Raw genomic sequence first — 27,537 nt, 5'->3', positions numbered from 1 at the left:
AAAAATATTGTTTTGGGGGACATATGTACTCATTTCTAATTTGAGAAATCCAACACGTTTCAAAAGAGTTGGGACGGGGATCAGTGAAATTTAGTAAACATCCAAATAAGATAAAACAACAAAGAAGAACATTTCAAAATGAATTGTACTGACGGACAATATAGGTGTCCAGGTATAAGATCATCACAGAGAGGCTGAGTCACTCAGAATTAAAGATGCAAAGGGAATAATTACCATAGTTATTACATACATTTTTGAATTCCCTTTGATTTACCATGATTGAGTGTATATAAGACATATTTTTGTTAATAAAATCATTGTATAGGTTCATGACATCATGAAATATATATTGGCTGTAGTCTCACTCTAATTCCTGGAGTGCTAGAGCTATTGAAAATTGACCATATTAAGAATGCTTAATGCATGAAAATGACACAGGGGTTTAACATTCTCCTAAGCACCTGAGCTCACTTGAAATAGACCCAGAAGACATGGAAAACTGTCCTTTGCTTACAGAAGTCAGCAGAAGTTGTAGAAGTCCATTCTTTTTAACAATAATAGAGCATTGCACATCCTGTGCTACAGTGAAAATGGACCATCCAACTTGTGTTAGTGCTAGCTTCAAAAGTCAGCCTCCATGATGGCATGCGGATGCAGTAGTGCATTGGTTAAGATGTTCTCACTCATCTGTAGAGTTAAATACAGTGCTGAATGGTATAAATGGGTTTTAAACAGCATGAAAAGCCACTCATGCATTATATTTTGAAGGGAGATCTTCGATTACTGCCACATAGTAAGGTCAAATTGCATTCTCTACTATGTTTTAACAGTTTGGCTCCATCATAAGGACCAGCATGTGATAAAATGGTGGGTTTTTGGTCAAGACCTGTCACACTGTAAGCACTACAGAAAGGAAAACATTGCAAAACATGACAAGGAATACACCCACCATTTAAGCTGGTGAAATCATGTCCAAGATAGGAATTAACACTGTTTTTTTATATAAAATCATCTCATCGGTTAATGTATTTAACTGTTAAGTGTTGTCTTTTGTTTTGTTTTTAGTCTTCCTCGACATTTGCTGCCATTTATTGTCCCCGTCCCAACTCTTTTGAGACGTGTTGGATTTCTCAAATTAGAAATGAGTACATATGTCCCCCAAAACAATATTTTTTCTCGGTTTTAACACTTAATATGTTGTCTTTTCACTATTCTCCATCTAATGAATAGATTGAGTGTTTTGAAAATGATAGCATTTTGATTTTATTCACTGTTTACCAAACGTCCCAACTTCATCGGAGTTGGGGTTAGTAATTGCTGATACAGTACGTCTTGCAGGATTCATCCTGACAGGAAAGTGCCAAAGTGCCTCTGAATGTGCGCAAAATAAAAGTGTAAACAGGCCACAAACATTTTGTTGATGTGCCAAGTCCAAAGTGTGAATCAAAACTTTATCTATCTAGCCAGACATTCCATTTCAGAAACAAAATACATTTATTTTTAATCATGAATGGTCATTCAAGACCCTCTCATTGTGCACATCTGATGCCGTATATTCAAGCTTTAGATCACAAAACACTATACAGTGATTTCTACGTGCATGGCTGGATTCACCAATATGTCAACAGTACAAATACCATCAGGCAGCTGATGTACTCTGTAGACTTGCTCGATCATCAGAGTCCGACCTACAACAAAAATAAATAAATAAATAAACAAACAAACAAATAAATAAAAAACAGTACAGTAGCTATTGTAATATACAATAATACAATTAATAATGAACTGATGTAACAAAACCCGTTTTCATATGCAGCAAATGCTTTCAGAACAGCAGAACAAAACTGAATGAATTGTTAAGATCTCTTACAGTGACAGTGAAGCGCATGCAAACAAATTCAACACGCGAGTGACAGAGTACACACCTGCATTGTGGCAGGCAGCAGAGAAGGCAGGTGTCTGGCTTTTTGTCCAGGCGGAAGTGGATGGAGTTGGGCGCGTCTTTACACTCGGCCATGAAGGCGTGCAGCTCTGAGTCTGTAACGCCGTCCTCCTGAAGATGCTGCATGGGGGACAGCAAAACAATGCAGTTTGTTGAGGAAGTGAGCTCACCACCAGGTTGTTAAAAGAAGGTGTTCGGGTGTGGGGGCAACTGAATTAGTACATCTGTTTAGAGAAAAGCAGCAGTCGACAGCAATTCTTAGGCCCGAGACATGCTTGCTGCCGGCTTGGGCTGAAACGTCGGCCTAGTTAGCGATTCTCTCTTGATAATTAAATAAGAATTGCAGTTGTGAGTTGGTTGTTGTTCCAACCCATTTAGATCAAAACAGATTAACTTGTGATTCTGTTCAAACTGTGCTCCAAAACTCATGGTAAGAAAGCAACTTTGAAATAGAAGAATTGATTTCATATGTACTATGATACCCACCATGTACTGTGTGTGTGTGTGTGTGTGTGTGTGTGTGTGTGTGTGTGTGTGTGTGTGTGTGTGTGTGTGTGTGTGTGTGTGTGTGTGTGTGTGTGTGTGTGTGTGTGTGTGTGTGTGTGTGTGTGTGTGTGTAGAAAGCAACTGTAAAATTTAAGAATTTTAACTTTGAAATTGAAGAATTGATTAATGCCGACTCTATTGACTGATTCTGCAAGTGATAAAGGCACGGAATGAGGTCAAGTGGTATCCCAATCATCTAGTGTAGTGTGCTCTAGTGTGAATAGCAATTTTCAGGTTTTTTTTCTCTCTCTCTGTTTGTTTGGTATGCCCGTCTATGTCGTATTTCATTCTGCCGTGATTTGGGCAATCCGAACATCCCTTTCAGACAGCTTCCTCTTGAATCGACAGTTAATCCTGTTGGATGTGGTTCGTCCTTCTTGGTGGTATGCTGACATTACCCCGAATACCGTTGCTCTTGAGATATCACAAAGACTTGCTGTCTTGGTTACAGATGAGCCAGCAAGATGTGCACCAACAATTTCTCCTCTTTTGAACTCTGATATGTCACCCATAATGTTTTGTGCATTGCAATATTTTCAGCTAAACTGTGCGCTTACCCTGCTAATAGAACCTTCTCATTCTACCCTTACTGGTGCAATGAGTATTGGCCACCGGGCTGGTCCCTTTTAGCCATGAAACTTCACACACTAAAATGACAGGTGTTTCAGTTTCATTGTCCAACCCCTGTAACTAACTACAACGTTTGCCACTACCTTTATGGTGTCGTAGGTGTCTGTTTGCCAGTACGATACCTTGATGGTGTCGTAGGAACCTGTCGTTTTGCCACTGTCTTAATGGTGTCATAGGTATCTGTGTCTGTTTGCCATAGGTGTCTGTTTGCCAGTACGGTACCTTAATGGTGTCATAGGTGTCTGTTCTGTTTGCCATAGGTGTCTGTTTGCTAGTACGGTACCTTAATGGTGCCATAGGTGTCTGTGTCTGTTTGCCATAGGTGTCTGTTTGCTAGTGCCTTAATGGTGCCATAGGTGTCTGTGTCTGTTTGCCAGTGCCTTAATGGTGTGGTAAGGTGTCTGTTTGCCAGTACGGTACCTTGATGGTGCCATAGGTGTCTGTATGCCAGTACGGTACCTTGATGGTGCCATAGCTGTCTGTTTGCCAGTACGGTACCTTGATGGTGTCGTAGGTGTCTGTGATGAGGGTGATGAAGAGGCTGAGGATCATGTAGATGAAGAGCGAGACGAAGGTGTAGAGGTAGAGGCGGCTGTAGAGCCAGACCAGGTAGCTCTTCTGCTGCATGTCCTTAAAGGTGGGGAACATGTCGTCGCCGTTGATCAGCGAGAACAGACACTCTGACACCGTGTTCAGATTGCGGAACTAAAGAACAGGAAACAACATATCTATTTTAGTTTAGAGACTTTTCCATTTCCATTTCCACATTTCCAAACTAGAGCAGCGTTGATGGTTTACAGTACATACTGTCAACAGGGTAGCCATTTGGTAGCCTGGTTCACACCAGAAAGTGTGTGTGTGTAGCTTTGGCGCCCCCTGGCGGAGCAGAGCTACACACACACCGAACCAGGCTAGCCATTTGGGGGCCCTTGGCAAAATCTAAATATGGGGCCCTCTTGAATAACTCTTGGTGGTATTTACCATGGTGGGACCAGCTGTTACGCACTGTTACTCACTTAATATAGTCAGCAGTTTAAAATGAGGAACTCAGAACAACAATTACCTGCCACAATGTTTTTTTTTTTTTTTTTTTTTAACAGATATACAGTAATATTTGATCACAAATGTACCTAAACTATCTAGCTCAACTAATGAGCTTCTATAAATAAGAGAATGGTTGAGAGTTGATTTGGACTTTACGGTGTCCCAAATCTCAACTAATAAGCATCTACAGAAGCATCAGGATAGCAAAACATTTTGGACAATTCCATGCTCCCAACGTTGTGGGAAAAGTTCGGAGCACACCCCTTCCTCTTCCAGCATGACTCTGAACCAGTGCACAAATCAAGGTCCTTAAAGACATGGAAGAGTATGGTATGGATGAACTTGACTGGCCTGCACAGCAGAGTCCTAACCTGAACCCAATAGAAAACAGCATTTGCTAGCATTTGACACTGTCGATCATTGCATTCTTTTATCACGTCTGTACAGTATCGGCCTTTCTGATTCTACAGTAGGTTGGGTCTCTAACTATTTAAATGGGAGGACCCAGAGTGTGCAAATCAAAGGCTCTCTTTCTGACAAGCTAAATATTGACACTGGAGTGCCGCAGGGGTCCATTTTGGGCCCTCTGCTATTTACAATATATATTAATAATCTTGGTGACTGGTGACTTGGTGATCAGATGCAGATATTCACTTGTATGCAGATGATACTATAATATACTGTTCTGCACCTTCCATGGAAAGCTGCATCTCAAAGTTGCAAGAAGCATTTGAAAGAGTCCAGCGCAGCCTTTTATCTTTAAAATTTGTATTAAATGACAAGAAAACCTAATATATGACCTTTGCAAGGAGCCGAAGGAATATCCCTATTCCACCTCTTCTCACCTTGCAGGGCAGCTCCATCGAGTTGCTTTCCTCTTATAAGTACTTAGGTTTTGTGTTAGAGGAGGACTTGTCTTTTAAGCTTCATGTTAAGCAATTGGTGTCAAAGCTAAAATTAAAGTTGGGGTTTTATTACAGAAACAGTGCTTGTTTCTCACAGTCTGCAAGAAGGAAGTTGGTAGAAGCTACATATTTGCCTGTTTTAGATTATGGGGACACATAACTAGAAGAAAGCATTCTACACACCATTGTGTGCTGTATGACCTAGTAGGCTGGCCATCATTAGATATTAGACGGCATAAATACTGGCTTTTATTTGTATACAAGGCCTTAGTTGGCCAGCTCCCCTTGTATATACAGAGCCTTTTATCTTTTAGCAGTCAAGGATATAACCTACGCTCAAGTAGCTACATTGTTTTAACCCTCTGAGGTCCGAGTGCCCTTCAGAGGGCAAAATGTCTCCAAAAACAAATCTGTAACTCTGTGAGTTTTTGTCAATGAAACATATAAGTCACACCATTAGAAACCTCAGACCTTCCAGGTCCCAAATATATATATATATGAAAATACTTGAAAATGTTAGGGTGGTGCAAGCAGCCTAAAAGCCTCTGAAAAGCCTTAGACCTCAGAGGGTTAAATGTCCCCATAATAAAAACAGAATTTGGTAAAACTGCTTTTATTCATTGTGCCCCAACTTACTGGAATGAACTTCAGAAATCTCTTAAGCTTGCTGTTTTTATGTCTGTAGCTGAGTTTAAAGACTATCTTAATGACACTTTTAAATCTGTCTGCACTTGCTTTTAATCTTTTAATCTCCTTTTAATCTTGTTTTATGTTTATTATTTTATGGTTTTTATTGTGTAATTTTATCTCTTCATCCATATTGATTTGTTATGTTTTGTCTGTGTCCTGTCTGTAAATGTAATTGTGATGTGTGCTGCCGCCTTGGCCAGGGCTCACTTGTAAAAGAGAATTTTATTCTCAATGTGATTTTATTTCCCTGGTTAAATAAAGGTAAAATAAAATTAAAAAAAAAAAAAAAAAACTTGGGATGAATTAGAGCGAAGACTGGGAGCCATTCCTTCCCGACCAACAACAGTGTGTGACCTCACTAATGCGCTTTTAGAAGAATGATTAAAACAAATCCTATACATCATATTGAACCCTGTGGGTTAGAATGGCAGTTAAATTATTATGTGAGTCTAGTAGGTAGGCGATGTCTAGGTGTGATTTTTTTTGCACACCTCAGTTGGCAGGTGCATTGAAGATGACACATAGGTCGCTGATCAGAAGAAACTATGTTATAAAACTCCCCCTCACACTGACCATTTTGCCTTAGTTTTAGACTATTCAAGTCTAAACCCAAAATGTTGTGAGTAAAGTTCTGAACTTCTGCTTATCTCAGAATATTACAATTATTTTATAGTTGAAACAAAATCACACATGTGTAAAATCTCAACCATAAGCATCTACGTATAAATAAGACATTGGTTGGGATTGTTTGGACTTTAACCTTGTCCCAAATCTCAACTCATCAGCATCTAAAGTATAAACAGAGAATGATTGAGTCTTGTTTTGGACTTTGTCGTGCCCTTATTCGTTGTGCTATAAAGATCATGTGAGTGAGAGGAGTGAGTGAGTGACGCTTGCCTTCTCATGGTAGGGCCCCAGCACTATCCATCCACAGAAGCAGTAGCCCAGGTAAATCATAGCGGCACAGCAAAGAAAGCGGATGACATTGGGGAATGCAGCTCTCAGAGTTATGATGAGAATCTGTTTCAAGACGGACACACACACACAAGATTAGCTCAAGAAGCCACTTGAAACAAGTTGCTTGTTCCTAGTTATGACAGTTCAGGTTGTATCGTGTAGGAAATGAGTTACAGTGAGTCCAATATGTATTTGATCCCTTGCTGATTTTGCCAGTTTGCCCACTAATAAAGACATGATCAGTCTATAAATTTATGATAATATGTATTCAAACATGGAGAGACAGAATATCAAAAAGAAATTCCAGAAAATAACTTAAATTAATATATTTTAATTTATTTGTATTTAATTTAGGCAAATAAGTATTTGACCCCTCTAGCTAAAGAAGATAAAGTGCTTTGTGGCAAAGCCCTAGTTGTCTAGCACTGAGGTCAGATGCTTCTTTTAGTTGATTACAATGTTTGTCCATATAGTAGAAAATATTTTTGCCCATTTTTCTTTGCACATTATCTCTAAAACATGAATAGTTTGTGACTGTATCTTGGCAAATGGGAGGTTCAGTTCTCTCCATAGAATTACTATAGGGTTAATATTTGGAGACTGTCTAGGCCACTTCAAGACTTTAATATGCTTCTTATTGAGCCACTCCTTCGTTACTTTGACTGTATGTTGTGTATCATTGTCATGTTGGGAGATCCAAAAATGGCCCACCCTTCAGTGTAGTGGTGGAGGGAAGGACGTTTGCACTCAGGCTTGCACATTACATGTCTCCCTCCATCCATTCGTTGACGATGTGAAGTTGTCCTGTGCCTTGGCCAGACAAACACCCTCAAACCATAATGATACCACTTTCATGCATGATGGTGAGGAGGGTCATAGACAGCAGTACTCTTTCTCAAAACACATTGAATTGTGATAATGCCAAACAGCTTGATTTTGGTTTCATCTGACTACAGCACCTCCTTATCATATCCTAAACCAGTTTGATGTCCGTTGGCAAACCTCAAGTGGGACTGCACAGGTTCCTTCTGATGTAGAGGTACCATGTGTGCACTACAGGATTTTAAATCTCTGTGGCATTAAGTGCTACCAGTAGTTTTCTTAGTGAATTTGGTCCCAGTGGCTTTGATATCATTGCCATTTAATCCCGTACAGCTCTAGGGTGATTTCTTTCAGTTCTCATGATTATCAAATCCCTACAAAAGGTCAAATCTTGTATAGAACCCCAGACAGGCTGATGGATAGTCATTTTGTATTCCTCACATTTTGGAAGAAATGCATCAACAGCTGGGTCATTAATACCCAGTCTCTTTCTTGTGGCTTTGCAGCCCATTTAATCTTTGTTCAGGTCTAAAATCGTGTCCCTGATATCATTTGACCACTCTTTGGTCTTTCCCATGCTGGTGAGGTTGGAGTGTGACTGATTTACTCATACTATGGACTGATTCTGCTGATTCAATGTGTATTTTATGCATGTTAGTATGTACAGGTGTCTTTAATTCAGATGGCAAGTTGATCGGAAGTGCCCATCTGGTCTGTGGGCCCGGAACTGTAATCAGTTTGCAGGGGATCAAATACTTATTTTGCTCGATGAAATGGAAATAAATTAATATATATTCTCTTCAGTTAATTTCTGGATTTTCTTTTTGATATTCTGTCTCTCCATATTAGAATACATATTATCATAACATTTATTGACTGATCATGTCTTTGTTAGTAGGCAAACCAACAAAATCAGCAAGGGATCAAATACATATTGGACTCACTGTATGTAAACAAAGGTTTCAGGGACAAGTCATTTGCATAATAAACTCCCAGGGCACAAGGCAAGAGGATTTGTTCAAAGCTCAGTTTCATTTCATTATTTGCTGACTCATCAATGTGATCAAAAGTAATACAGCCAAAAAGACAGTTCCACAAAAAATTGCTTTAGCATTTGAGGGCAATCTGTAAGACCATCCAGCAAGAGGGACCAGTATTTATTGATACAAAACGAAACACCAGAACGTCAAATCAAAGAAATCTTACGTTATATTTGCGGAAGTAGCCCATGTATCGCAGGACCCCTATCCACACGAGCATGGTGCCGGTGCCCAGTAGAATACTGCAGACGTCATAGCTGGTGACATTCTGGTGACATGGGGAAAGCATGCAGGTTGTTTAGAAATGCCTTGCCAGGTACACGTAAGGAGCAGGGAAGTCACGAGGGCCGTGCCACTACATTCCTCCGAGCCCCATGACAACTGCCACTGAACCCCCATCCATCATACTAAGACAACGCCTTGATGACACACGGCCATGTTATTATGGGGAGTTAGATTTCTTTTCAGATTATGAAATCGCACCTGTGTGAAGTGGCAGGGCAGCTTGCAAGAGCATTTGTAAGTATAAACTGAAGTATTGTGGTGCACTTACAACCTCCATCAACTAGACGCAAAGCCATGAAGGCTCTACTAACAATTGTACGTCATTGTTTGACCCCATCATGACCTCTGCTTCACTCACCCATGCAGTTTTTCACATGATTGCCCCTAGCAGTTGTGTCAATTTTGCACCACAAGCACATGTCACAATATCTTGTGTTAAAGACAGCTTCTACGTACATGTAAAATTGTCATACAATGCATTTGCTAAGACTTTTGTGCACGAAATATACATTCCCACACACATTCTGCAAAATGTATATCCCCGCCTTAAAATTTTGATAAAACAAAGCAATAGTTCTATTGATCTTCTGCATGTTCTACAACAGTTAAGCATGCCACATTACTTTTTTTCTTGACTAAGACCATGTTAACACATATACAGATATACATATTTGTAAATGCGTCCATTAAGGCCTCTTCTTTACATATGAAGGGAGTTCTAGCTCCCCAAAACAGATATTTTTTTTTTTTAAAAACTGGTGTTCTCTAAACACTGGTCACAATGATGATCCACATGCCATGTAAACAGGATTAAAACAAGTAATAATTAAATAACAAAATGTCAGGTTTTTTTGGGAGGCAGCCATGGTCTAACGCCTAGGCCGTTGGAACTGTAGGGTTGCAGCAGAGATTCTTTAAGTATATAGAGATATGCCAACATAATAGGTTTCTATGGGCACCTAACGTGACGAGGTTCCGGTCTGCCTAAAGGGGCGTGCCATAATGCTCCAAGCATTGAATAGAGCAGTCCTTAGGTCTGCCTAGGTCTGCCTAAAGGGGGATTTCACCCCCCTCCCCCTTGCAATAATAGAACCCGGAAACAATGGGCCAATGGAACCTCTCTCTCTCTCTACTCTCTCTGGTTGCAGGATCAATCCCCACCATACCAGTTCCTTCCTCCCTCCTTCCTATCCCTACACTGCTCCAAGGACTGTAACCTATACCCTGTTTTTCCGCTCCAAGTTGCTTTAGATAAAAGCATCAGCTTAGCGTAATGTAATGTGATTCCTAAATATCCACATATGTGTAAGCAAGACCTAAGGGTAGTGAGATGAGAGAGGGGAGATTAGGCGGAACTTACAAATATCCTTCTGCTCAGTCCTTTATCTATAGTACCGTCACACACTCTTGTGCACGTACACAAACATCTCACCTTGATCTGTCACCGTCACACACTCTTGTGCACGTACACAAACATCTCACCTTGATCTGTCACCGTCACACACTCTTGTGCACGTACACAAACATCTCACCTTGACCTGGATCTCAATTTTGATGATGGAGCCGATGATTGTGAGAAAGTCGCTGACGAGGATTAGTATGTACCAGCCGTTTATGAACTCCATACGGTCCGACCAGGGAACCGTCTTGCAGTGACGCGTGGCGAAATAGCTAACATACTCCTGAGGTAGGATAAAAAAATATAAGGATAACGGAATTACTCATCAATAAAGACGTATTCATTCTAATCTTTATGGTGTTGATTTGTAGGCCTATTCAACTGCAAGTTGTCAACTCAGGCTTCTCTGAATGTTGTACGAAAATGCAACCCAGGAGGGGATTCTCTAAAGAAGGGAGAACAAGGTGGTTCAAGGTAGTTTATTGGCCATCGGTCAGCATTTTAATGTGACACTCACCAACTGCAGCTTTACTCCACTGACAACTGATCTCACACAGAGAGTCAGAGATGTGAGGCACGTCAGAATGATGAGAGTATCAAAGAGAAGGATATAGACAAGGCTCCTGGGGGCTAAAAGGAACGAGAGAGAGAGAGAGAGAGTGAAAATCAGACACATTCAGACACAAAGAAAGTGTGAGAAAAAAACAGTCTTTTATATGTAAAATTCAGAAAAGCCCATATATTATTTTCTTCTCATACAAAGAATCATTTCCACTACCTCTCGGAAAAGTACAACTTTTTACATCCTGATTAAAGTCTAGTTCCAACAAGTTGACTGATTACATCACTCATCTGAGAGTAAAAGACCAAGGGGAAGTGAAGAGGTATGTGACTTTAATTGTAGCTGAGGCCGTCAGAATATTTACTCCATCCACCTCGACAGATTATCACAATGAGGTACATGTACCGGATAGAAACAACGTATTATTGTCAGTATTTGGTTTAAAAAAAGTTTCGGAATATTCAGTTTATATGTGAGGAACAGCATTCTGCAAGCAGAATATTCCTGAGAAATGACCAGTTTACATGACTCGTGGAAAAACCAAATACTGCCTCCATTCTGTTTAAAATCAGAATATTCCTCACATATGATTGTGCTCAGTGTGTACTGTACAGTTTGATGCTTTATGTTTGCTAATAGACATATTGAGGAGTGGAAACTAAGGCAGCTGCTTCCTTACAGGCTCCTTGAACATTCCAGTCTCTGCATTCCTTAATCTCCACGTCGTGATCCAGGTCCACCTTAATTCTCCCACTGTGCGCCATATTGTTGAAGGTGATCTGCACACAACACAACACAGGAGAACCACAATCGAGTTTGTTGTTATACTCTTGTCGGGTACTTGCATTCACTCCCATTATAATAAAACAAAACTGCCGAATGCTAAACTGTGCCCAAACAAAACCATTATCTTGTCGGTTAAGAAATGTTTATACACTTTTGGTCATGTCATTAACAACAAAATGACTACCGAAACACGAGGGGGACCGCATTCTATTGTTATGAGGACATTTATCTCTCACGAGGACATTTGGTCCTCACAAGAGTAGAATATGTACACAAACACACACACACACACACAGTTCTCTTTCATTTATATTTAACTAGGCACATGCTTCTCATAAACCGTCTGACATTTGTCTTCTCTAAAACTGGTTTCCTCCAATTGTAGACTGTCACAACGCTATATAACCCGAGAGACATTTATTTAGAGTTTTTTTAAAAAAAGACACAGCTGGAAAACTAGTCAGGAGTGGAAAATGTGTGTGTGTATTTCCCTTTTTTAACACAGGTTTTGGAATGACAAATTGCAGGAAGAAACTTGCTGAGTAAGGGGGAAGGGGGAGAGAAGGGAGGGTTGGTCAGGTGACATACCATTATATCAAAGTCATAGCAGTCAGGCAACTCGTGATGTTGGACCGTCTGAAGATTGATGGCTTTCAGTGTAAAGCTTATGTTCACAGCCAGAAGTCTGGAGGCAAAACAACACAGGAGCTCACGATGTGAAAGGAAAACAAAGACAAGCAAAGTACAAAGGTGTATTGCATAAGTGCCCGTAGCATACGTACGTGCTGCACATACATCAACTTTACGTTTTGCTCAGCCTGAGGTGTTACTTGAAGCGTTTGACAATACCTTTTGAAATCTAGTGTGAAATTTGCTAGGTAGCCGTTGTGGTTCCGGAAGGGAGTCATTGGATAAACTTCAACACACTCTGGCAAGAAAAAACAAAAGTTGGAGACAGAAAAAACAGACATGTGCACAAGTACTTAAGTAGAGAAAATGCCAAAGGTTTTGAGTAAACCATTACCAAAGGCCACTTCCGTGTCTATGTCAAAGCTCTCGTTTCCTGGAGAAATGCTTCCATTTGCATAGAACTGTTGGCACAGGACAAGGGGGGTGTATTTCAGGCCCGTCTTCTCGTAAGCATGGTTTCCCACCGATATATTCTTAATATTGCCAAACTACAGAGAAGAACAAAAAACACAACAGAAAACAATAAATCAATAAATATCACATAAACTGCACCAAATATTCACTTATAAAACAAACATCATAGCCATCCATCCTAACGGGCTTAATGATGACTTTGATCTGACGTGTTTTCTGTAAATGTATTATAGCCTGTGCGCTCCTCATTTGATGACAGTGTTATCCTCTTTATTAGCCTACTTTGGTGTTTTTCATTATTATTATTATTATTATTATTCATTTTCTACGCCCTTATGTCATATACCAATCTGTTTTTGTTTCATTTGACATTCTAGGTATCCTTACGTAACTAGGCCTATATCCTACAGGAAACAGTATCTTGATTGACACCTTTACCTGTCTTCAGGTTAGGTTGAATGGACAAGTTGCCTTCAGCATACGTGTACCTACCTAAGCTATATCTGGGCGTGTCTTTTTATTTGAAAAGTTTGGCACTGATGATGGTCTGAAGGACCGAAAACGTTTTGCACTTCACTGGGTAGCACCTTCTTTATTCTCCTTATGCATTCAAATCATTTATGCATCGGCATCAGTGGTGTGCGAGTTCCTCCTTGCTGCTTCATTCGTCGCTTTGTGGAACCAACGCACCCTCCCGGCCACAAACATAAAGGCGCGACACCCCTTTGGAGTAAATACTGACTATGACAGCATGCAATTTAGTGGTAGCATGCACAAATGAAATACTGTGTTGCGTGACATTGTGTGACACAGAGTGATCTACAGTACAGGTATAAGTGCCACTTACTGTACCTGTTCTATAACGTGTCCGATGTAGTCATACATGTCTGTCTGTCTGTACACCGCATATGTGCCAGTACTGCCATCTGCAAAATCCTTCAGGAACAAATGTCTGAATGTCATCAGGTTCTCCTCCTTGAAGGTGACCACCATTTGATTACTCAGTCCAAATAAGACGAGCTACAACACACAGAAACACATAGTGGGATTAAGCAGAGTACACACGGCCAAATTCTCCACCTTGTGCGTATTTACACGGTCTCAAATAACACTGGACACAATGAAGTCATGATTAACTGTCACCTGACATGTGATGATGGCAACTTTGATTATTTGTAAAAGTAGTTTCCATGGCTTCCTTCCTCGAGCTCTGTACTTCTCACAGGGGTTCATGAAGAAATACTTGAGTTTCCTTCTGAAACGCTCCTCTTCCTCCCGTTCCAAATGCTGGGACTCTGTCCAGAATGGAGCGTTCCCATTTGGGTCGTTCACAGAGGTGTAATTGGTCTCCTCCATATCTGGGGGAAAAAAGAGACGGTCATGCAAACTTTCAAACTGCAGCTTGTTTTACATGTTAGCCAAAGAGGAAATATAAGATCATTTGTTCAACACTTTCTGTGCTCTTATCACACTTGTTGAAATGCATGAGAATTTGGCAGTCAATATGAAACACAAGCCTAAACTGCAATTGATCTTACCTTAGGCTACCAAACCTGAATTGCAAAGCTGACCAAGCTTTTGTTAACACCGTCAGGCACAACTCTCTATCTATGGTTTACTCTTTACAGGTCTTCAACAAATCAATGTGTAACAGAGGGGTTGGATCTAGGCTGCATTACCAGAACTGCTTGAGCTTTGACCACAGGAGTTCTGGAATTTGCATCGCATCATGAGAAATGTCATTTAATTGCAGCAGTGTTTATTCAAGACAATATAATCAAACTTTGACCACTATTTAAGTGGACACCTGCAGATTGGGCTTCCTGGTCAGAGCAGCTGTGTACACCTGGCCATTTTCAACACCACCACTCCCTGTTTAGTTAAGCATCAAATACCACTAGGCACATCAGACCACAAGACTCACCTTCAAAAGTAGTCCACAGTCAGGCAACCACGTGTCCTCTGGTCCTCGATGTATGCGAGGAATACTGTATTTCAGGTCCACAGTGTGATGCAAATTATTGTGAATTAAGATAATGTAATTCCCAGTTTGCACATCCAGCATTCATTATTCTTTTCAGCCAACGCTCTGATCTGTCTGTGTAACAACACCACTGGCACTTTCCTGAATCACGGTGCAAGCAGCAAGTGTCATATCAAGTCAAGAGGGGTGTGTAGGCTGTGCCAGACTCTGGGCTGTGCCAAGGGGGGAATGGTTTGGCTGGTTTGATTGGTGCAGCCAGGGCTCGTGGTTCCCGTAACTACTAGCAACCACTTAGATGCCGGAAACTTACTTTCACAAGCACACAAGGCACGACAAATCCTCAGTCCTCACATTGTACAGGTGCCTCAAGGTAAATCCAATTCCAGTTTGCTCAGTGGAATGCATTTTAAGTTTAATATCTCAATGCTTTTGTTCTGAGTTTGTGTTCCGTAGTTGGACAAGTTAATAGATAATGGCGCTGAACTTAAACCTGCCATGCTAATTCACTGTATCCCACGTAGCCAATTGAACTATTAGTCAGCTACAGTTAGACTTGTTTACTTTTGTCTGTTTCAGTTTCACATACACTTAGGCATACTTAAAGGTTTTAAAGACGACTTTACAAACGAACTGTCTGTCTGTTTGGGACTCAGACCTGCGCCTTCTAAGGAGGATGTTAAACGTAGGTTCTACCACTGTAAAAATGACTTAGTTTGATGCCTAGGCGGGATAATGTCAAAGGTATGCCTTTTTATGTTGTCAACGCGTGTTTGTAATATAAAATAATTAGTGTATGGACTGCGCTCCATTATTTTCTTTCCAGTTATACAGTCGTACGGCTTCTGTGCCACTAGGTGTCGTTGTCTGTCAACATTTGGCGCAGGCTGCATTCAGTAGCGCCTTGTACCAAACCTTGAGGTGGGTTCACTAATCAGTCAGTGGATATTCTCCCTGTTTGTTTGATGTTCAGTTTCTGACTTCTTTGCACTCTATTTTGTTGCAGCTATGTCGTCAAAACGACCAAAGAGCAAAGGTGAGGTCTGCGCGAGGTTGAAATGAACACCAAAAAAGACCAACAACCAAAATAGGCCTGCAAAACTGTCACATAAAACTGTCACTTAAAAAAAAGTCTTCATTTAAACATTATTTTGTGGTTTGACCTTCACAACGTGTGAGGCATAAAGGCTGAGTGTAGGTGTACATTGGTGTTATTTTCAATTTGGTTATTTTCATTTTGTACAGATAAGAAGAATGATGCGCCTGCTGAGACGGCAGCTGACCCTGGTAAGAACAAAAATCAAACTCTAACCTGAAACAGCAAATAATAGTTATTCCAGTAGTGTAAAGAAAGTGGGAGGGAGGGAGGGTTGCATCACATAAGACAGAAAATCTCAAAGAAGTGTAAGTTATGCTTACTCACTATTGATTGATCTTGATTCTAGGCCTATCTAGATTTTATGTTTTTTTTTTGTTTTTTTGTTTTTTTCCCTGCTGTTATCGTTGTGCCATCCTGACTGACTTGCTTCATTCTTGGGAGATTTTACAGACTCCTTTAACTTCAACCACCTTTATCAGGAGGTCCAGTCAAGTTTTGATGGTGTGGTGCTAGTTCTTCCCCCAATTGTGGCGCTTGTTGTTGTCGGTGTCAGCTGGTTCTCAGTTCACTCCGCTGCCTCTTGGAGAGCACTGTAGGCTCAGCAGCAGCCACTCAGACATGCAGTTCTAATCCCAGTCTCAGCCATGTTGTCTCTGGCATCTCTTCATTCATGAGCCCCATCATCCTGTGTGCATGGCCGTAACTACCATTGAGGACACAGAGGTCATGTCCTCAGTATTTTCTTTTTTCAGAAATGTCAAATTTATCTATGATGAAAATCGATCCATGATCAACAATGATACATTCAGCCTGTATACGCCAACCCCATTTATCCTCAAGACAGTGATTAATGAAAACGAATGTAAGAGTTTGACTGAAGAGTTCGAAGCATTTTAAATGTACACTATGCAGTCCAGAATAGATCGCAATATTTGACCTCTGTGTTTGAAAAATATCTCATTACGGCCCTGCCTGTGTGCTCCGTTTGCCATAGATCAGGGCCGTGATAGTCAAATGGCAAGCACATGTTTAACTCAGGAGGACACTCACAAGATGTGAGCAGGCTTAGGCTTACCGAACCATCGCACCCAGCAATTAAATTTGTTTGCGCATAGGATCCCTTAGTTGGTTATTTCCGCAAACCGTGACGTGTGTTACACCCTGCGATAGTATGCATGTTGTTGTTCAGTAACAGGTGCAGTGAGGATGAATTATGATTTTTTTTTTTCACCAGCACTTTTTTATTACCAGCATAGAGAATGAACTGAATGGTATTCTGATGCCTCAAATATTGCAAGGTCATCTCACATTTCTGCCAAAATGTTAAGGGCAGTTTTCAATTTAATGCATCAACAGATTTTAAGGCCTGTTAGACTAATTTTGAAAGGTGGCTTACAGCATATGCATTTGCTTTGTACTTAGTTTTCATGAATTGTATTTTATGAAACATTTTATTGTTTTATGTCTGGCATGGCTATGTTGTACATTGCCTTTAATTATAGTTATTTAACATTTTAATGAAATGGTTTGGAAATCCTCAAAACCAGTGAAAGTTGTTTACTGCAATAAGTATGTCACTGGGGTCATTGGAAGGGTGCTTGAGGCGAAACTCGTTCTGTAAGATCACTGATGTCATGGAGCAACACACAATGCTCGTCCTTGCCGACACTAAGCAGCAAGCATATGGCCAGTCACAGCTTTTTGATGTGAACCTGTGTATATGGTTGCAGCGCCTGTGGACACACCATAGACTGAGTAAGGGTATTTGTTTACAGGCATCTTTCAGTCTTATCTTTTCTTTGTCAGTTTGTCTTTCAAGATCATTGTAGGGTTTTCTTTTCTTTTCTTTTCTTTTTTTCCTTCCTCTTAGCACCACCCTCTCTCTACAAAGTCGCTTTTGGTCATCGCGTCTTTATTATGGCTCTTGACAAATTCGGACCGAGGCAGGCGCCAAGCAAAGCGTGTATCTTTTTACCTTAAATGACATCACCCGCACTTTTTTTGGGTGCAACCTGATAGCCCTGTTTGCCCTCGCTGCCTAAGCCCTTTGCCGCTCCGCAGACTCATGACGTGTTTTGTCCTCGGCTGCGTTTTGGGGGAGACGTCAAGGTCATGTGTTGTCTGGAGTCTGGAGTCTCCAGTCGAACCCAAAGCCATTTGAGCCGATTGAAGCTAGAGAGTGAGAGCGAAATATCCAAGGGTTAAAAGGGGGGGGAAATGTGAAAGAGTCAAACATTTAAGCCAAGAACATTCCTGGGCAAGACATGGCTTGTGAGTCTAAATAAACAAATTTCCGAAGAAATAGATAACCAGATAACCTCTCTGATAATGAAACCTTTTAAGGAGTTCAGAAAGGTTCACATGGTTATGTTCCACTTATTTATTTTCATTGCAAATTATTGTAGCCGCAATGTATGCCGTTCCACAAGTGGAACATTGTAATAGACATTGAGAAGTTAACAACCATAGTACTACAGTACTATAACATAACACAGGGCCTTTAGTAATGCACTACAACTTGGCCATTGCCATTCTGTAAACAGCAAATTTATAACGCTGTGTTTTAATGGGTTAGGCTCCCCTTTTCTTGCCTTTTTATGGAATTACTGAATTCATTCGCACTATTGTTTTGACATTTTCCGCATATTTAATGTTTATTCCCTTCCTCCTGTTGTGTAAACCTGCGGCGCAGCAGTTTAGCCGTGTAGGTAATGACACCATGGTGCTCTCACTCGGGCCGCGTTGACTCCTAATCATCATGTCTGCAGTCCACTTGGGCCGCGTACATCCCACCCTTACATAACAAAGTGCTGGGTGTCAAACTGCTAGTCCAGTGATGATGTGCAGATCCCAGTGGATTAGAGAGGAGTAGCGCAGACACACTGACATACACACACACCACACACACACACACACACACACACACACACACACACACACACACACACACACACACACACACACACACACACACACACACACTGCAGCTGTGTGCGGGCCGGGCCGGGTACACTCCCCGTAAGAGCAAACCTGTGGTGGAGCCTTTGAAGAGGGTGGCGAGTGGTGGAGTGATGTTATTACGGTAAACAGAGCCCTGTTTACAGGAGCATGCTGTGATGTGCTGAGCTGTGCTGCGCTGTACTGTAATAAAGCACAGATTTGTTTACAGGAGCATGCCGTACTGAGCTGGGCTGGGCTGCAATGTGCCACAATGGCTACAGTGTACTGAGCTGTGATGCACATGCTACATGGTGCTGTACTGTGCTGTGCTACACTGTGCTGTTATTAAGCACAGCTCTGTTCACAGGTATATGCTGCACTGTGCTCAGCTGTGCTGCGCTGTGCTGTAATTAATCACAGCACTTTTTACTGGAGCATACTGTGCTGTCCTCAGCTGTGCTGTGCTGTGCTGTGCTGTGCTGTGCTGTGCTGTGCTGTGCTGTGCTGTGCTGTGATGCGCGTCAGGAGGAGAGGAAAGAGCAGTGTTTATCTTCATATACTATAGGAAACACCACAGACTGCAGCCCGCAAAGGGGGTCATAAGGAGGGCCTATGGTGTGTGTGTGTGTGTGTGTGTGTGTGTGTGTGTGTGTGTGTGTGTGTGTGTGTGTGTGTGTGTGTGTGTGCGTGTGCGTGTGCGTGTGTGCGTCTTATTATGCATGTGTGTGTATGCGTGTGTGTGTGTGTGAGTGCGTGGGTGTGTGTCAATGTGTGTGCGTGTGTGTGTGGGTGATGGGGTTGTCACCATCGTGGCATCTCAATAGGTTGTTACGGCAGAGGAATGCGGGGCAGGGTGTTTTTGTCTTGCCTGGTGTTCTGGGTCAAACAGGAAACCTGTGGTTTCAGCAGAAAGAGGGCTGGCCCTCCATCCAGCCAGCCCTTTGATCTGGGCCGAGACAGGCGTCAGAATTAAAGCAGCCGTCAGCAGGAGAGGCCGTGTGTAAAAGCGTGAGGGTGTAGATGCCTCCTACCGTATGTCTCGAGGTCGAGGTGTGAGGCGCCATCGATAGTGCTTACCCACGGAGCAAAGATGAAAAGGAGCAACTCCGTATTGGCTGTATGTGAAGAAGAGCTCTCTTCCAAAACGCTACAGCTCCATTTTAAATATCCAAAGTGTTTATATTGTCCTTCTCTGTTAATGTCTTTGAAATCAGTGTTTTATTGTTTGATTAAATGTTTTAAGTGATTGTGATTGTTTTGATGTTTGAATTGTAATGGAAATGTCAGATGACATTAGTCCAATTCCGTTTTTCCTGTTGTGGTTTTAAAAATGTTTAGAAAAAAAAACAACATTTAAATTTTAGAATAGAGCCCTTCCTTTGGATCTATGGAGTGTAGGGCTGGGACGATTAATCGACTTATCGTGACTAATCGATTATAAAAATTAGTCGACAAGAATTTTCATGGTCGACTAATCGTTTCAATTAATTCAATGCTTTTTACTTACTTTACTAATGCTTTATTACTTTATTGAAACCTAAAATTGCCCAGCACGTATGAATTGGACGTTGTATCTTGGAGTAGAGGCGGAGCTATAGGAGGGGCGAGCAGGGCATTGGCCCCAGGGCCCAGGGCCGTCTCGTATTGATAGTGGGGGCCCTATTGTAACCTTGGCAGGCTGTATGAGGGGCCCTATCAGTGTTTTGCCCTGGGGCCCTCTGTGCAATTGTTCCGCCACTGCTTGGAGTAGATAAGCTACTACGGTTTCTTTCTTTTTCCCCAATTTCCTTGAAGATTACAGTGCTAGAGTACTTGAAAAATTAATCGTTTGACTAATCGACTATTTGAAAAAAAAATAGTTGATAGATTAATTGGGAGATAAATAATCGTTTAGGACAGCCCTAATGGAGTGCTGGTTGCAGGAGCTGTGCCTCACAAACAAGTTCTATTCGATCTATTCGATCTGTTCTGCAGTCCAGTGACAGTGACAGTGACACAGGATTGTGTTTTGAGTCATTTTGTCATCACAAGTGTCTTCATCTCTCATCCTCATCCCCACTTCTCCCACCCACAGATTTGACTAGCTTCACACTGCTTCAAATTTGAGGCTAATCACAGTTTTTATTGCAAGGGCTGAGGACATCAGGGTACATGGTTACAACGATAGTTTATTATTGGTCACATAGAGCCACTTCCATGAAGCATGCACTGAAATGAACTGGCCTGTGTAAAAAGAGTCCATGATACAGGACAAGGTGTTAACATGAAGAGAAGTACACTGTACTGTATTGCATACTATATACGTTAATATACCTGTTAGCATGATAATAATCACTAGTATTCACGATTTGTTATTTACTGCTGGCATCATTTTATAAAGTCAAAGGTGAAAATGCATTTAATGTTAACGTGTACATTATACAGCACATCTGAGTCCATAATGTGTACCCAGTGCAGTAATGTCCATGCACTGCAATGTCCATGCACTGTCACCCGCTCACTGTGTGCATTCTTTTGTGTGTGTACCCCCCTGCCGCCTCTCTCCTCTCCGCAGCCCACCCCGAGAGCATAATGTCTATGTACATCCATTGACTGTGTGTCCGTGCCCCCTGGGCCACCTCTCTCCTCTCCGCAGCCCACCCCGAGAGCATCTTCCCCATGGTGCTCACCTCGGCCACCCAGGAGCTGTTCGCTTGCCGTGCCGATGAGGACGTGACGGGGGACAGCCCCTACAAGCTGCTGCGGAAGGAGGACATCATTCAGGACATGAAGATGCGCGCCGCCATCTCCGACTTCAGCCCCATCAAGCAGACCGTGCTGGTGAGCTGTGTGTGTGTGTGTGTGTGTGTGCGACTGTGCGTTTATGTCTGTGCGTATTTGTGCATATTTGTGCCTGTGTGTGTGTTTGTGTGCATGTGTGTGTGCATGTGCGCATACATGTGCGTGTGTGTATGAGTGTGTGTGTGTGTGTCGGGGGGGTGTGTGTATGGGGGGGGGAGGTTAGGTTGTCCCCATAATGGTACCTCAGCTTCAGCTGAGCAGAGCTGAGCAACCTGCTGCCCCTTGTCGTGTACGGCCACAATTGTCACGGGGAGACAGGCCACAACAATGCCCCTGCCGTAGTGATGTCTGGGGACAGTGCTCTGGGCAGTCTGGCTGAGAGAGAGAGAGAGAGAGAGAGAGAGAGAGAGAGAGAGAGAGAGAGAGAGAGAGAGAGAGAGAGAGAGAGAAAGAGAGAGAGAGAGGCAGTGGTGCAACCACACCCTGTAACTCCATCTTACAGAGTGTAATGGGATCTTAAGTGGCTATGGGCTTCTCTCTCATCTACTCCACCGCACCCAACCATGCTCTCTGAAACAGAGACTATAGCGGCTGTAAGGAGATATATTGTTGGGGATATAATGTATTTAAGGATTTGTTAGGGATAGGGATAGTGTAATTATCCATAGTTGTACAGTTTTATATTCCTTGGATGATAGGGACCTTAATCATTAGTCTAATAAAATGAAGGCAAAGCATTAACCTTTCATGTTTATGACATGCCATTCAGGTTTATGATGTGCCATAACAGAGTATCTGTCTTGCTGATTGTCTCTACATAGGTGTCAGTCTGTCTAAAATGAAAGTAGGTTGTGATCGCACAAGCATTTATAAAACAAAACTGATTACTGTATAAATTGGTTTTAAATTCTATTTCTATTTCAAGAGCTTGATGATTCATGGTATGTGTTGAATCAGGTCTGCTGCTGAGGGTTTCCCCTAGTATGTCTAACTCCCTTCTCTTTCCTAGGATTACCCCGGGGATGAGCTGCTGCTGGTCTTCGACAGGGACTTCACCTATGGCCAGAGTTTCTACCTAGTGCTCACTGTGGAGGCCATGGAACAAATCCTCAAGGTATAGTGTAGGGATGGTGAAAATTGAAAAAACTTTTAACCGGCTACTGAGACTCATTAACCGGTGGTTAACCGGTAATCTTAAATTATACAATGTTCGCGTGCCTGATATGCACAGCACTGATTTTTAAAAATATATTTTTCACATAAACCTTTTTTTGCTGCGCAGACAGGACCTGCCATGTCCTGCTACTGTTGCCAGATGGAGGGTGCTGAATTATCGTACTAAAACCTAAAAATTATCGTTTTTTGGGGGGGTTTTTGGAGGAAATTATTATTATAATAATTATTATTATTATTACAACCGGTTAACCGGTGGCAGAAAATTTTAACCGGTTAAAGTTGATCCGGTCGGTTAAACAGTTATCCGTTAACATCCCTAGTATAGTGTGCAGCTCTAATGGGAATTCCCATGCTGTCTTGTGCATTTATTTATCATTTCTTGTTTCTTGTTCCGATCTGCCTGACTGGGATCCCAACCGCAACCCCAACGGAAAGGGAGGGCAAGACCTATTAGATAAAAGAAAGGTTGTACTGGTAGTTCGTTTACAGTTCCACCATGTCCCCATCAGATGCGAATGTTTTCCACCAAGCTTTAGATAGTATTTTAACAGTTTTTATCAACGTCCCCTACAAGGAAATGAATACATGGTTCCGATCCGAGACTATATCTCACTTGTGATACAGCTCTACCGTACCTGTTGATCTCAAGACCAAAGCCCCATCGCAGTCCGTCAGATACTCATGACTGTTGTTACCTCTGACAGCAGGTGGCAGTAGGTTTACAACGTATCTCAAGATGTTTTTGGTCACCTCTGATGATGTCACATTATCAACAGAGGTGTCATCTGAGCTGCTGTTTGACCATTCTAATTTTTTTTGTTTATTTGTGATTTTACATCTGAGAGTGCCTTTGGTAATTCCTTTCTCCTTTGGCCCAGATCCCGTGCAGGTCTGTGATGTCCATCTTGTCTTTTCCCCGTTTGCCTTTCCTCTACCCCTTCCTCTATTCAGCCAGCAGAGCTGGAGTCAGGAGCAGGGGCAGGAGAGCAGGCCCAGGAGGGGGATTCGGATGAGGACGTGGGTATGGTCACCACCCCAGTGAGCCAGCCCTGGGTGCCCCTAGGCAGCGACAGGGAGGTGGAGGACGAGATTTTCACCGACTCCAGGCCCAGGGTGAATCACCTGCAATACTAGGTTCACAATACAAAGCGAAGAAAAGACACAGATGCTTTACTCTTACCTACTCACAGAGAGTTATTGTAGCAATACATATACAGCAATACATTTTAGCCTAAGCCCTTTTTGGGAAAAGGTACCCTCTCCCTATTAAAACCTAAATATCACAGCCTCCTAGGCACATAAAAACATGAAATAAGTTGCATTTAAAAGCTAGAACCTTCATTTTGCACTAGAATGTGTTCATTCAGCTCTAACATACCCACATTTTTAATAAAACAGCTCAAATCTCAAGAACCTTAACTCAGCGTATATGTCGCTCCAGGACACAATGGGTTAAAGCAACACTACGTTGTTCTCTCAACCGGAAATGTTCTCTCAACCTGAAATTCTATCAGTGGCCCATCAGCTTGTAACGGTGGGACACATAGGAGGCGAAGCAAGCGAAGTGAAGAGAGGCGAAATCCAACCGTCATCAGGTCGTTGCGGCGAATCAAATGGAATGGAACAGTTATGTTGTTGATTTGATTGGGCCGTGGCAGGCGAATTCGCTCCTCATTTGCATAACATTAAACTTTCTTTAATAATTTCGCTTCGCTTCGCTCCTGTTTGCTTGCTTTCGCTTGCCATCGCTTGCCTTCGCCTCTCTCATAGGAATGAATGGCAAAGTTCGCAAATTCGCGTGTATGTGTCCCTACCGTAACAGGGTGAGAGGCATTTCTCAATTCGCCCTGCCACCAGCTGTGGCCTGTAACTGCAAAAAGCAAGTTCAGTTTCAGTTGATTAGGGACCATGTGAAGAGTTCAGATGCAAAACCCCCTAACTCCATTTCTGAAGACCTGCACTTCTATACTTTTAGAGAACCCCGTTGTTGGTTTGGGTTACATTCATGTACTTGATAATACATATACTGTATAAATAGTTATATTATATAAATAAAATGAAAAAATATGCCATTTTGAAAGCTTTGTATTAAATACAAATGAATTAAGATTAATTTCTGAAAAGGCACTTAGGGGTTTTTGCATCTGAACTCTTCATGTACAATTAAAACATAAATGATGCCATTTCATGCATTGTAGCAATTTACAATTTACTGTACATCTGCTGTCTAAACAGCTCTGCTTCCAGCTTCTTGGGTGACTGACATGGGAAAAATACTCAAAGTTGCTTAGAAAACAGATGTTCTTTACTATATACAGAATGTAATGAAACATGCAGTGCTCTCATCTTTTTTTATTCTATGGCCAATGTTTTCTTTTGTTCTATTATTTTGTTATGCCTACTTTCAATCATTCTTAATCAACCGCCCTCTCTCCTGTGATCTCTCTGTTCATTTCTCTTTCTCCCTGCATCCATTCCCTTCTCGTGCCCTTGCGCCCGTCTATGTAGTTAAAATATAGGATCTCCAGAGTAAGAAGGGAGTTTGGAGCGCCCATCAGCTTCTCCGACCGCAACGCCCTGGAGACCAAAGATGCCTTTATGGAGTGTGTCTCGTACGAGGACAAGCGTTTCAGCCTGAAGGAGATGGAGGGGAGCAGAGGGGCGCAGGCCATCCCAGATGCCCAAACTGCTAGCACGCAGACTAAATGGTAGCTATCCTCCCACTCCCCACTCAGAAACATAGACAAGGTTGACACTGACTCAATCTATTGAAATTCCCCTTAAGTGCTTTGATATGTTGTATATATTGTATTGTAGTATAATAATAATAATTTATACTCATTATAATGGTGGATGAAGTAGGTCTCTAGACCAAATCTCTTCATCAAATCTGTGCGTTTTTTGAACAAAGTGATCTGAGGCTTTCACTAATTCCCTTCAGGACATACCCAAAGAACATGTGCACGCAGTACGAGCCCAGGCAGTTTTCCGAGGAGGAGAAAGAGAACTGCTTGAAGTCGGAGAATCTGAAGAATTTCGTTCAGTCCGTTGCCATAAGGTGAGCTGCCTACATGCATGATTGATATGTGCCTGTTCCCTGTCTAACTGTGGGTGGGCGGAGAGGAGAGGAGAGGAGAGGAGAGGAGAGGAGAGGAGAGGAGAGATGAGAGGAGAGGGGAGAAGAGAGGAGAGGAGAGGAGAGGAGACGGGAGGAGAGGAGAGGAGAGGAGAGGAGAGGAGAGCAGAGGAGAGGAGGGGAGGGGAGTATATGAGAGGGGAGCAGAGTAGAGGTGAGGAGAGGAGAGGAGAGGAGTGGAGAGGAGAGGAGAGGAGTGATAGAGGAGAGGAGAGGGGAGAGGAGAGGAGAGGAGAGGAGGGGAAGGGAGGAGAAGAGAGGAGAGGAGAGGAGAGGAGAGGAGAGGAGGGAGAAGAGGGGGGAGAGAGGAGGAGAGGAGAGGAGGGAGAGGAGAGGAGAGGAGAGGAGAGAGGAGAGGAGAGGAGAGGAGAGGAGAGGGGAAGAAGAGGAGAGGAGAGAGGAGAGGAGAGGAGAGGAGGGGAGGGGAGAGGAGAGGAGAGGAGAGGAGAGGAGAGAATAGAGGAGAGGAGAGGAGAGCAGAGGAGACGAAAGGGGAAGAGAGGAGAGCAGAGGAGAGGAGAGAGGAGAGCCGAGGAGAAGAGAGGAGATGAGGGGAGGGGAGAGGAGAGGAGAGGAGAGGAGGGAAGAGGAGAGGAGAGAGGAGAGGAGAGGAGAGGAGAGGAGAGGAGAGGAGAGGAGAGGAGCACGGGAACACTGTGCTCAGCTTAGTTGGACTGAATTATTTAGAGTTCTTCCAAAATCAGCCCCCACCCACTGCTCCGGTACCTTGCTCCCAACCTCCGTTAACCCCAACTTTTGGCAACCCACTCCCTCCACCATCCCCATCAAGGGCCGCTGACACCTTTGGCGGGGTCCACGACAAAGTAATCAGAAAGGGCCCCCTCTCTCAATACATGCAAGAATAAGAACCCAATTCTGTGCCCCCTCCCTTGGCACGGGACAACTCACCCATTTGTCCCTCCTGCTGACGTCCCTGCCCCCAACCCAACACCCAATACCACCCCCAACCCCAATGTACCATGCCCTAGCTGCACCCCAGTCACAGTAGAGCAGCTTCATGTATTATTTGTAATGGTGGTGCCACCCCCTGTCATTTAAATTCAGTCCCACAAGTTTTTCAACTAAGTTGAACGTTTTTCAGTGCCAAAAAAGTTATTCAACAATTTACAAAGAGTCTGGTCAAGCCATGTAAGTATAGTTAGACAATTTCGATTATTGGCAATAATAGATTTAAATTAATGCAAGGGTCTTTTAAACAGAGATCTATATTTCCGTCTATGTCCCAGGTCTGCATCATTCTTTTTTTAAAGATATTTTTTTGGTCTTTTACGACTTTATTGATGATAGGACAGTTTGAGAGGTGGACAGGGCGCAGATGGGGAGGAGTTGGCTCCGGAGCGGGTCGGCCGTATGGCAGACGAGTACCCTACCGGTTGGCCACGGCAGGGCCTTGCTCCACATTATTCTATTCTTTATTGAATATACTGTACCAAAGAGAGTGGAGAGAGAGAGGTTCCATTGGCCTATTGTTTCCGGGTTCTATTATTGCAAGGGGGAGGGGAGGGAAATCCCCATTTAGGCAGACCTAGGCAGACCTAAGGACTGTTCTATTCAATGCTAGGAGTATTATGACACGCCCCTTTAGGCAGACCAGAACCTGGTCATGCTAGGTGCCCATAGCAACCTATTACATTGGCATATCTCTATATACTTAAAGAATCTCTGACTGTACTGTACAGTAGTGTTGGTGT

At 42.5% G+C, this 27,537-nt stretch overlaps 2 protein-coding genes across 4 annotated transcripts in view; one reads left to right on the top strand and one right to left on the bottom strand.

Annotated features, from left to right (window-relative positions):
• Window positions 1-1,317: 1,317 nt before the first annotated feature.
• On the bottom strand, window positions 1,318-14,838 carry mcoln3b (mucolipin TRP cation channel 3b). The gene is made up of 14 exons (XM_063200787.1): window positions 14,637-14,838; window positions 13,856-14,070; window positions 13,565-13,732; window positions 12,633-12,786; window positions 12,458-12,536; window positions 12,197-12,293; window positions 11,502-11,601; window positions 10,778-10,890; window positions 10,394-10,543; window positions 8,743-8,844; window positions 6,655-6,777; window positions 3,617-3,823; window positions 1,926-2,062; window positions 1,318-1,688 (listed from the first exon to the last, which is right to left on the bottom strand). The coding sequence occupies exons 2-14, from the start codon at window positions 14,066-14,068 to the stop codon at window positions 1,640-1,642; spliced, it is 1,692 nt and encodes a 563-aa protein (XP_063056857.1). The 5' UTR covers window positions 14,069-14,070; window positions 14,637-14,838; the 3' UTR covers window positions 1,318-1,639.
• Window positions 14,839-14,994: 156 nt separating this feature from the next.
• dnai3 (dynein axonemal intermediate chain 3) overlaps window positions 14,995-27,537 on the top strand; it is a 38,327-nt gene continuing 25,784 nt past the window's right edge. For 2 of the 3 annotated variants that reach the window (XM_063200785.1, XM_063200786.1), the window contains exons 1-8: window positions 15,520-15,614; window positions 15,700-15,729; window positions 15,939-15,980; window positions 21,368-21,552; window positions 22,523-22,627; window positions 23,641-23,802; window positions 25,198-25,397; window positions 25,631-25,747. In XM_063200785.1, coding sequence (XP_063056855.1) covers window positions 15,702-15,729; window positions 15,939-15,980; window positions 21,368-21,552; window positions 22,523-22,627; window positions 23,641-23,802; window positions 25,198-25,397; window positions 25,631-25,747 — 839 coding nt within the window. In that variant the 5' untranslated portion in view covers window positions 15,520-15,614; window positions 15,700-15,701. Of the gene's footprint in view, window positions 15,067-15,519; window positions 15,615-15,699; window positions 15,730-15,938; window positions 15,981-21,367; window positions 21,553-22,522; window positions 22,628-23,640; window positions 23,803-25,197; window positions 25,398-25,630; window positions 25,748-27,537 lie in introns of those variants that run through there. The other variant, XM_063200784.1, reaches the window with a different exon arrangement.

This window comes from Engraulis encrasicolus, chromosome 6 (genome assembly GCF_034702125.1).
Source record: "Engraulis encrasicolus isolate BLACKSEA-1 chromosome 6, IST_EnEncr_1.0, whole genome shotgun sequence".
NCBI lineage: Eukaryota > Metazoa > Chordata > Actinopteri > Clupeiformes > Engraulidae > Engraulis > Engraulis encrasicolus.
Note: the sequence above shows the minus strand (reverse complement) of the source record. Positions and strands in the feature narration are given on the sequence as shown.